Source organism: Rhagoletis zephyria, unplaced genomic scaffold, assembly GCF_001687245.7.
Source record: "Rhagoletis zephyria isolate East Lansing unplaced genomic scaffold, Rhagoletis_zephyria_1.1 Rzeph_scaffold_00747, whole genome shotgun sequence".
In the NCBI taxonomy this organism is placed as follows: domain Eukaryota; kingdom Metazoa; phylum Arthropoda; class Insecta; order Diptera; family Tephritidae; genus Rhagoletis; species Rhagoletis zephyria.
Window position 1 is genome coordinate 156,896 of NW_016157831.1, and position 11,967 is coordinate 168,862.

General features: G+C 33.0%; 1 protein-coding gene across 2 annotated transcripts in view; it reads right to left on the reverse strand.

The window, feature by feature from the left end:
- Positions 1 to 4,122, reverse strand: part of NAAT1 (Nutrient Amino Acid Transporter 1) — a 106,843-nt gene extending 102,721 nt beyond the window's left edge. For both annotated transcript variants that reach the window (XM_017613985.1, XM_017613984.1), the window contains exons 1-3: positions 3,931 to 4,122; positions 3,154 to 3,243; positions 2,843 to 3,077 (exon numbers count right to left, since the gene is read on the reverse strand). In XM_017613985.1, coding sequence (XP_017469474.1) covers positions 2,843 to 3,077; positions 3,154 to 3,243; positions 3,931 to 4,048 — 443 coding nt within the window. In that variant the 5' untranslated portion in view covers positions 4,049 to 4,122. The remainder of the gene's footprint in view (positions 1 to 2,842; positions 3,078 to 3,153; positions 3,244 to 3,930) is intronic.
- Between the last annotated feature and the right edge of the window lie 7,845 nt (positions 4,123 to 11,967).

Genomic DNA, 11,967 nt, shown 5'->3' on the forward strand with positions numbered 1-11,967 from the left:
CAATGGCGAGTCCAAAAATTCACTTTGCTGCACACCTTCCTTTTGGTCTACATGAAATTGCAAACACTGTTAATACATCCATTTTTTCATGTGCTAAAAATCGTACTTACCTAAAGGGCTACATGTCAAAAATTAGTGTGTTCCATTATCACTTATTGTTTGATTGGCCATGATATAATTAACACATTTTTCTGCATTGTTTACATATTTTTATATGCGTTTTGGCATTTCTCTCTCGCAATTGCACCAAGATGACGTCACGCAAATATTACGCTCAAAAATCCTCTCTCATTGGCGCAATCTTGTATTCTATCATTCTTGGATTCTGTCAAATTCGTTAAGAGAGGAATAGCGGTCCGAGATCGGCGCAACCTTTGTATTCTCTCAATCGTGCGATGTATCTATACTTATTATTTTCACTAGTTACATACATATGTATATATGCCAGTCAAGTTAGCTCAATAAATAGGGGCAAGCTTACAATAATTCGCATAAAGTTGAAAATTGGTACGAGTGTGGCGAACGCCATTATGAATAGAGCTGGAGAAACATCGATGTTGCCAAACAATGTTTAGGTTAGTATTCTGTTTACAGCCGTGAAATTTTTCCAGCATAACACATATTGTTTTCACATGAAATTTTGTGAAAAAGTCCCTGCAAACCATTTTTTCAAGAGTATTCTGAATGTAAGAAGTTTTAAGAATTCGTGAAAGATCTCATCGATTTTTTTCCGAATTTTCTAAAATGAAATAAATGTACGTCACACTTCGATTCTTTTACGAAATTTCGGACGAAAATCGGTAAGCAAATGAAAATAATGCTGCTATGTGAAGAATTTCTTGCAGAACTTTTTTCAGAATTTTCTTTATTTTTCGTACAGAAATTTCTTTACGAGTTCGTGTCAACCCTTCAATAATTTGAAGATTCGAAAAAAATCGTTACAGAAATCAGATACTCCTAAAGATTTCGTTAAGATTTCGGGAACTTTGGTTTGCAGGGAACGAAATCAAAAAACAAAACAAATTTCCAATCAAACTGGTATGTGTAGATCAAGAGCGTCTGTTGTATGTATAAGATTTTGGAGGGTGTTTTAATATATCTTATTTTATTACATATCTTAGGTTATCTACATTATATAAAGTATTCCCTCAAGTCGGTTTTTTTTTGGTCAATTACGATATTTGATTTCACTGTTAAAAAAAATGGAACTAAAGAATTCTCCAGGGTGCTCGCGAATTTCATTTACTTCAATAAGAAAATTATTTGCAACGTCAATGCAGTTCCACACAGAGCAAAGACTAGCTAATATAATAGAGTATGATTTTACTGGATAAAAAAAAATTATATGACAACAATAAGTAATCTCCTCTACCTTCTTCCACGAATAATTCAATACGATGGTCCTTTACATTTTTTACCTTTCATGAGCATGAAATGGTATTATAACTTTGGTCCGATGTTTGCAAGTACCAGAACAAAAAGAGATAGACCCATTAAAATGTATACTTATATGATCAGAACGTCGAGCTGAGTTGATTTATAAATGTCCGTCTGTCCGTCTGTCCGTCTGTTTGTATGCAATCTGTCTCTCAGTTTTCGAGATATCCGGATCAAATTTGGTAGGTGGGTGTATTTTTATAATGTATTAATCATTTGTCGGAATCGGACCACTATAACATATAGCTCCCATACAACTGATTGTTCAGATATGAGATTTTTCGTTATAACTTCTCCATTTATGCAGCTACGAACATGACATATTGCAGCACTTGCACCCATTATCAACAGAATGCTTACGGTTAAAATTACAAAGATCGGTTCACTATAACCTATAGCTCCCATACAACTGATTGTTCAGATATAAAATTTTTCGTTATAACTCCTCCATTTATATAGCTGGGAACAGGAAATTCCGCACTGTTTTCAATAATTATCAACAGAAAACTTACAGTGAAAATTAAAAAGATCGGATAACTATAACCTACAGCTCCCATACAACTGATTGTTCAGATATGAGATTTTTCGTTATAATTCATCCATTTATGTAGCAAAAAAAAAACAATGTTTAACAAAATGGTAGAAAAATTATGAATTTTCGGCTGTAATCATTTCGATCTTTTCTGGACCTGTAATCATTTCGATCTTTTCTGGACCTCATTTGTAAAAAAATAAATACTGTACCAGCATGCTGGTATATGCTGGTTATATGCTTCGAGCCTAATGGTACAATACAATACAAAAAGGTTTTTGGTTGGATAAAATATTAGCTTTTTTCCACAGTTCATTGTTTTTCTATACCATTACTTATTGAAAATGTTTACGTGTATACTTATATATGTATATGTAAATAACAAATTTTAGCTACTATTTTTAGCCACAACGGCATTTTTTTTAGCTCTTTTTAGCCCTTTTTTTAAAGGAATTTCGCTACCACTAAAAATGATTCGCGGCAACACTGATTTTACCAGCTGCTGTTGCAACATCAAAAATGATTTGATATTTTTATGATTGCACCAATATATGTATATACTTGTGTCGTATAAGGTGAAATCACCTTTTTTTAAATCGTCCACCAGTATTTTGGCGGAAATTCCTTGCACAATATGAGTCAAAGCCGTGTTTTTGGAAAATAAAAAGTTCACAATATTGCAATTGCGAATTAAAAACCAGTGTTATGAAAAGGTGTTAGGAAAATTAGCAAACTTCGACTGTATTCATTTCGATCTTTTCCGCACCTCATTTGTAAAGAAATAAAAATAGTACCTTGACGGCGCCAACTCTAGTTTTTTTTTGCTTGTTGATTCCAGCAAACTAGCGATGTGTAAATATTTAAGAAACTTACAAAAAATATAGCTCGGAACTGCTTTGAAGTTGGATAGTTGAGTTTGCGACACTGATAACATTCGCACTACCAGTTGAATATGAATCTACACAGCTGCTACCCCATTCAGATCGACACTGCGTCCAAGGTAGTAACGACTGGCATGAAACCACCAAGTAGTACAAAGTCAATGCCAATAGAGATGAATAGTAAGTTATGATACATATAGTTGCCAGCGCTTGACCGTATCCAACACCTAATTTTAGAAGTAGCAAAAAAGCGAAATTCAAATTATTTGGGCGGAAAAAATACGTATAGAATATTGAAAATACCTAGAAAAGAAGGGCATACACTCCAAATCTTCACTGAGCCTTTGCTAGTGAATTGGCCTAGAACCATTTCAAGGTAATACATTGGCTTCCCTTAAACGAAAGAATATACATACATAATTAACAATTCTGTTAGTAATAATGCATGTGAAAAAAGTAAAGTCCGAATTTGAATGCTCTCATCCCCTAGGAGGTTTCGTAGATATGGTTCTTGAATATCAATATTTTTCGATCGTAAAACTATGTTTCTCTCCACGAGACTTTCAATAACAGTACCCAATTTTTTTATTTTACCGTTACTAACCTATGAATGTCTGCGAGACGTTAGGTTTTTAAAGTTTTCGCTCTTGCTCTCGCTTTCGCGAAATGAAGATAGAAATCGGTGGTATTTCTATTTAAAATGAAGAACATTTCTAAATAAAATGCATTTAAATAATAAATACACATTTGTAAACTCCATTTCTGAGAAAAAAATTCATACAGTTTTTATTACAATAAAATTAAAGCTAGCAAACCAAGATACGTCTCACAGACGTATGGTTATGTTCTCAGCAATTTTCAGTAGGGTTATCAAAGCAGGGTTAAGAGAAAAAGAGTTTTCCGATAAAAAAAATATTTATTTTCAAGAATTCTATATGTACATTTTTACTAAACATTGTTTTACCCCCATATTTGTAAAATATAAATTTAAAAATATAATCTGTAAAATATATATTTCAAAATAAAAAAAACAGGGGTACAAGTATTTACGTATTTATAGTTTTTCGATAACACACATACCTATCAGAAAGAGAATTATAATATATGGAATAAGAAAAGCTCCTCCTCCATTCTCATAAGCTGTAAAAGGAAATCGCCACACGTTTCCTAGTCCGACTGACATCGAGATGCATGACATAAGAAACTCCAATCCATTTGACCAGTTGGGTCGCTCCACAGGAGTTTTTTCACCGTCTTTGTCATTTTTGGTCGGAATCTAAAAAAAAAATAAAACATTTTTAGAATAAATATATTGCAAGCAACATAAATTTAAAATAAGATAATAGTAAAAAAAAAAAAATAATTTTAAAACAAGCTTTCTGAAAATGAACGAAATCGTAACCAGGGTAAATTATTACCGAAATTGGTAGAAAAAATTTGGGTTGGTAAAAAGGTAAATTTTTGTTCATTTTGGTAGATTTCTGTTAAAGTATTTTGTTTGAAAAACAAATAAACTTTTCGTTCCCGCTTTATTTCTCGTAGTTATCTGTATATTATAAATTTCTTTCCACATTGTTTGTTATGTATACTAAACTTCCATCGACTATAAAAATTCAGATTTAAAACTCGAAATTTAGACGAAAATTTTTGTAATTTTTTCAGCTTGAATACTTGATTTTTATGGGTTTGGTTAAATCGCAAGCAATATTCTTATACAAACCGAAATAGCAAGCAAAAAAAATAATTACTTGAACAACATTGTGAATGTAACAAAAATCACCAAGGGTTTTTTTGAGTCACTGTATTTGTCTGTAATAAATCCAGTTGAATTTTTTTGCAATTGATGAAGTTTCGTTGTTGCCTATGTTTCATCACTTTCACTTTGGTTGAAGGAAACCGAGAAGATGTCATTAATATGATCTCAAATACCATATCAATAGTTAAATAAAAAGTTCCTTAATAAAATATTTTAATTTCTATGGAAATAGAACAAAACTATAGTTTTTATTAGAATAGCTAAAAAAAAGTTATTGGTAGATATTTTCCAGATTTGGTAAATTCTTTTCAAGTGGATGGTAAATATTTTTTTTTTGGTCAGTGGCAACCCTGATCGTAACTTAAATACTAGTTTCCCAAATGTCTTGACTCCTGCGCCACTTATCGGATTAACTCATCTTTCTTATTGCGTTNTCTTGATTTTTATGGGTTTGGTTAAATCGCAAGCAATATTCTTATACAAACCGAAATAGCAAACAAAAAAAATAATTACTTGAACAACATTGTGAATGTAACAAAAATCACCAAGGGTTTTTTTGAGTCACTGTATTTGTCTGTAATAAATCCAGTTGAATTTTTTTGCAATTGATGAAGTTTCGTTGTTGCCTATGTTTCATCACTTTCACTTTGGTTGAAGGAAACCGAGAAGATGTCATTAATATGATCTCAAATACCATATCAATAGTTAAATAAAAAGTTCCTTAATAAAATATTTTAATTTCTATGGAAATAGAACAAAACTATAGTTTTTATTAGAATAGCTAAAAAAAAGTTATTGGTAGATATTTTCCAGATTTGGTAAATTCTTTTCAAGTGGATGGTAAATATTTTTTTTTTGGTCAGTGGCAACCCTGATCGTAACTTAAATACTAGTTTCCCAAATGTCTTGACTCCTGCGCCACTTATCGGATTAACTCATCTTTCTTATTGCGTTGTCATCGGGTTTTAAGCCAAGTCTGAAGTTTCAAGTCTCTAGATTATCGCGAAAGTGGTCAAAAATTGATTGCGAAACTCCACCCAAACAAACATACTTACGTATATACATACAAACAGAGCAAGTAAAATAAAAGCTTGTAAAAGCTCTTGATTAAATCACTTGGTAAAAAAAATATACATATCGCCCTTTTACTGCACCACTGTCACACTTCAAGAAATAAATACGTCTAAATTAGAGCGAAACACGGTGTTGTGTAAAAAGGTCAGCGAAAGTAACGTCAACTGACACTATTTCTCATCAGCAGGAAGTCTTTCTTCTTCCTCTTATTTGGCCACAGCGATTTTGGCCTGGTTCAACAAAGCATGCCCGTCGTTTCTCTTCTGTTCTAAGTGGAAAGGCCATCGCAGATATTTACTAACTTTTCGTACAGAAATTAAATGTACTCAAAATTTCTCATGAAGAAATTATGTCCTAAAATGGCATCCATTTCGGAATCACATTCTGTACAGTCCGAGTGGGATTGCTCCATTTCCGCCGCACTGTGTTCTGTTTTGAGAAAAAATTGACAAAATCAATTATCTCCCGATCCAAACCAGATAGAGACACAAACTAAACGGCATTATAAAGCCCGGATACTGGTGAATACAGGAAAATTATTCAGATTCTTCAAAAACAGTTTCTCGACCTTGAATTCCAAGGTCAAAGTTCAACTAAAAAAAAAATTTATATATAAAAGCAAATATCTAGCGATCGAAAATTAATAGAGACCTAAATGAAATAGTATTTTAAACTCCAAGTATTGCTGAAAAGAGCCAAACTGTTTCGATTCGTCAAAAATAAATTCCCTATCGTAAATTCCGGGGTCAATTGTCAACTAAAAAAAAAGAAAAATTTTCTGACTTAAACATAGCTAATTGTTTTTTTAAATCGTTTTATGCGATATACATACATATAAATCCACATATGTATGTATATAGATCTGATATTGTGTATGTAAAAATATATACCCTGCAGTAAAATTTAGAGACAGTCTCTTAAAGCGCTAGTTCCGCCCTACACATTTCAGAACCATCTCCGAACTAGTGCAAAACGGCTGCAGAGAGGGACAGTTGAAACTCTCGGTGTGTTAGTTGCGCTCTGTTGAGGAGTAAATGCAAAAATTCTCACTTCTCGTACAATACGAAAATAGCTCAGCGGGAAGACCTCCGACTCTAATATCGTTGGTGACGAGTTCAAATCGCGGTGGAGGCAGTTGTAATTTTAAGATTTAAGAAATTTAAATTGTTGAGAGTGCCGCTTAAAAATTGAAGAGAAAGTGATCAAATAATATAAAAAAAAATAAAATAAATAAAAATTTAATAGAATGCAATCTGTAAAATAACAGAAAAAATATCGAAAAATCGAATAATCAGATTTTTTTAATAAAAAACTTATTGTCGCAGATCTGTCTAAAATGGAACCAGTTTAGAATAGAAAAATAATCTAATAATCGAGTTTTAAAATTTTTTCTCATAGAAAAACTTACTGTCCCAGAACTGTCCAAAATGGAACGAGTATAGAACAAGTTCGAAAGTTCTGCAGAGGGGGGCAATTTCCACTTCGTAGGACATCGCCATGTAAAAAGAGACAGTTGAACGCATTGCGTTGGGATAGATCGAGAACCAGTACCGCCTCTTAAAGAGCTAGTTCTGCGCTAGTCCTGAACTAGCGCGATTTAGTGGAGGGTAGATATGACCCACTACACATACATATGTGCACTTATATGTAAGTATATCGCATAAAACGATTTAAAAAAACAATTAGCTATGTTTAAGTCAGAAAATTTTTCTTTTTTTAGTTGACCATGCACCCCGGAATTTACGATAGGGAATTTATTTTTGACGAATCAAAACAGTTTGGCTCTTTTCAGCAATACTTGGAGTTTAAAATACTATTTCATTTAGGTCTCTATTAATTTTCGATCGCTACATATTTGCTTTTATATATAAATTTCTTTTTTAGTTGAACTTTGACCTTGGAATTCAAGGTCGAGAAACTGTTTTTGAAGAATCTGAATAATTTTCCTGTATTCACCAGTATTTGGGCTTTATAATGCCGTTTAGTTTGTGTCTCTATCTGGTTTTGATCAGGAGATATTTGATTTTGTCCATTTATCCCCAAACCAGAACACAGTGCGTCAGTGCAAATTACAAATCCCGAAAATCCCGGGATTATGTGCCAAGAATCCCGGTATTTTTGGGACCTTAACAAGGCCGGGATCCCAGGATACCGGGATTAACATTCCTAGTACATATGCCGATGATCACTGCGATGATGGCGCGCCGGAGAGAGAAAAGCATCCACGTGGAAAGTTTAACGTGGTAATTTAATACGGCTTCCCCACGGCACCCCAATTACGTAGTTCGCTCTCTGATTCGTAATTCACACTCCAATTACCCTTCAAATTTTGAGAGCGAATTACTTCATTTGTTGGTAATTCAGATCCAATTACCATGGGAATTACGAACAAATCGGTGCCGTCTCTGGTTTATCTTTATTTTATCTTTTATTTGTCTTTATTTTATCTTTATTATATTTTTTCCATTCAGATTTGGGGAAATAACAATCAAAAATTTTGCACGCCCAAGTATGATAGACATTTTATTTTATTATATTATAAATTGTTTATAAATGAATTATATTTTTATAAATCATATGTTTTGAGTCATATGTTATTGAGAAAAATACACCGTAGTAATTTTAAAATTTCAAAATTACATTTCTCGACTGAAAAATAAGATATTCGAGCTAACTCGACGGCACAGAGTGTGCTTTTTTAACACTTCATGCCAATTAATCGGAGCGCTTCCGACAGAAGCATTATTTCGATATGAAACAAAATGGCTTTGAAAGCTAATGTAATTCAAGGAAAAATATTGCCATTGAGCCACAATCACTCCTTGACCTTAAAAAAATTGGTAAGAAATAGTGTTCTTCGAAAAAACCATGCAAAATCCAACGGATATATTAACAAGTAATTTTTAGCAAAAAAAAACCCGACTTAAAAAAAATATATATATATCTATATATTTCATGATCCAATTATCGGATCTAAACCAAATTGGTATGGGACCACCTCTTTGCACCTTTCCGTTGCAAAAATAATTATTGAAATCGGTTGACGTGGTGCAAAGTTATGCGGTAACATACATAAAAAAAATAAAAAAAAATATTCCGACGAACTTATCATCCTTTTTTGGAAGTCGGTTAAAAAACAAGTAAAGAAGTATAAGTTCGGGCGAAACCGAACTTTATATACCCGGCGCACATATTAAATATCGTTTTTTCACCTTTCAGTAAACTGCATGATAAGCAAGAGTATTTTTCCCGATATCAAACAGTTTCGTTAATATGATATTAGATATTGAAATAATTGGAGCATGTTTGGCGGAAATCGATATGGGGGCTATCAATATACACTTATGTATGTAGTCATAAGTTGGTGGTGCCACGCAAATTTAACAAAAAGCAATAATATTGTGTCTTGTTAAGAGATTGTTGTAAGATGGCGTGTTTAGTTATTGAAATATCGGAATTATTGTATTTCTAAAATTTACCGTTATATGGTAGGTGACGATAATTTTAGTCCGATTTTAAAAAGTTTCAACATATCGCGTTTTTGAGCCAAGGTTGATAAATGTACCGAGTTTGGTAGAAATTGATAAACCGGTTACCGAGACACACATATGTAGGCGTAAGTGGGCGGTGCCATGCCCATTTTCCCAAAAATATCCCTACGTAGCATTTTCTGCTGAGAGGTCATTGTATATATCGATTTTTAAATTAGTTTAAATACTTACTAATTTATAGCAGTTTTCATATTTCTGTAAATTACAGTTATATGAGAGGTGGGCGTTGTTCTTGTCTGATTTACAAAATTTTCAAAGAGTTTCTTAGTGCGGCTCTAAGCAATGTTCGTACCGAGTTTGGTGGGGATTGGTGAAGGGACTACAGAGATACAGCATTTCATCGTAAGGGGGCGGTGCCACGCCTATTTTCAAAAAATTTCATAACTGTCTTATTTTTAGCCAAAATTCTACTTCGTGGACACATCTCAATTTTTTCTCGTGTTATCGTGTACACGGACAGACAGACGGACAGACATGGCTTAATCGATTTCTCTTTTCATTCCGATGATTTATGTATACATTTGTCTATATCTATCTCGATTCGTTTTGCCTGTTACAAAAACCGTTATGCGAACAAAGTCATAATACCCTTGTGCGCAAGTGCGCTCGGGTATAAAAAACATTTTTGGTATTTTTTATTATACTAATGTTATAAATTTGGAGAGGAGAAACACAATCCCACTGTTTAAAAAATGAAAAAAAGTTCAACCCCTCAATTTGAAGAATGCATTACATATTGCATTTTTTATGATTTGCATGCAGCTGTGCATCCTTCACAGAATTTTATATCCCTCAACAACAAGTCAGTTTTAGTGCTATTCAAGACCTTTAATTTAAGCCAAGATAGAAGTCTCTAGGCCCTTTGAGAGCTAAAGTCAAACTTCGAAATTTCATTCGACATTTTACGCAATTTTATTCTAATTTCGGAGTAAAAACTAGTACAGCAATTTCGGAGTTTGGTATAAAATTGTTAGATATAACTTGGCTCTCAGAGGGCCTAGAGGCTTCTATCTTGGATCAAATTAAAGGTCTTGAATTGCACGTATTGTTTGAGGGATATAAAATTGAGTGAAGGATGCACAGCTGCATGCAAATAGAAAAAATGCAATAAATAATGCATTTTTTAAATTAAGGTGTTAAAATTTTTTTTTTAACTTTGAACAATGGAATCGGGTTGCTCGTCTCAAAATTTATAATACTACTATAATAAAAAATAAATACATTTTTTGTTTTGGAATAAATCCCGTGGATTTTGCATGTTTTTTTCGAAGAACACTACTTTTGACCAATTTTTTTAAGGTCAAGAGGTAATTGTGGCTCAATGGCCACAATTGAAAGGGATTTACTTTAGCCTTCAAAACCATTTTGTTTCGTATCAAGATACTGCTTCTGTCGAAAGCGCTGCGATTAATTCGCATGCAGTGTTCAAAAAGCACACTATGCGTACTGTTTTTCAAAGGTCGGTCCTGCGTAGTTTTTCAAACCCGAAAAACCTGAAAATGTACTGATTTTTTCCAGGTGTCCTGCATTTGTCCCGCATTTTAATCGTTATTTTAAAATTATCGGACAATGGATGGATTTTTTCAAAAAAAGTGTTTTTTGGTACTTTTCGTAGCTTTTCTGCAATATCTCATGAAAAAATCTCCCAATCAACGTAAGCGACTTACAGCTCGAAGGGTATTGATGTGCCTCTTACCAAAATATATAACTTGTGGCGACTTCAATGAAAATTATTAGTGCTACAGGCGACCATTTGCATTTTGTCGTCAAAGTCGAAAAAAGTGAGATTTTCAATCAAATACGCAGTTTTATTCGATAATTTTTTTCATTAGTTTAAAAATTCGATAAAGAAGATATATCATTACAGTAAATTTTGAGCCAAAGATAATGAAACTGGGATTAGAAATGTAGATGATATGAAGCGCAATCTGCACAAATTATATATTTTTGTAAAGGGCACATAAATACCTTTGTAAGTCGTCGTTTACGTCGATTCATGACGTCGATTTTTGATAAATAACGGCGAAAAGTACCAAAAAACAAAAAAAATGGTATTGTTTTCGTTTTTAACGACTCAAAATTTGCCTATAAAATAATCTTTTAAAGATTTTCACTTTTCGTGAAAGCTTTTGTTATTATAATATGTTTTACTATACTTTTATAAATATTCATGTAAGAAAGATTAATATCGATGAAGAAAACGTGATTCATTCTCAAAGCTTAAAATGTATTAAGAATTTTGAATCATAAATACTCTTTTGATATTATTATACTACGTAAATATATGTAGGCATATTTTTGAAAAGTTACTGAAAAATTGTCCTTCATTTTGAATCCATATTTATGGTCACCGTAACTATGCGGCTTGTGAAAGGGCAAGGGATGTATTTTAAAATACTGTGCATATTTTTCAGATATGAGTTCAGCGACAAAAATTTCCCCTATTACCTCCGCGCCACCCCCCACCCGCGTAGATCCGGCCGTGATATATGGAATCAGGGAAAGCTAAGTCAGTGGACACTCTTAATCAAATACACTCTATCTCTTTAGCAGAAAAAAGGCAATTTCCATAAAATCCGCTAACTGATCATCACCATCATCAGATGAATCATCCATTGATTAGTTGTGGCAATAAATGACAGAATTATGAACACTGGAAACAAGTATAGAGTCCGACCGATTAATCGGCATCGGCGTCGGCATCGTCTAGTATCGGCACAAAATTGAGCATCGGCA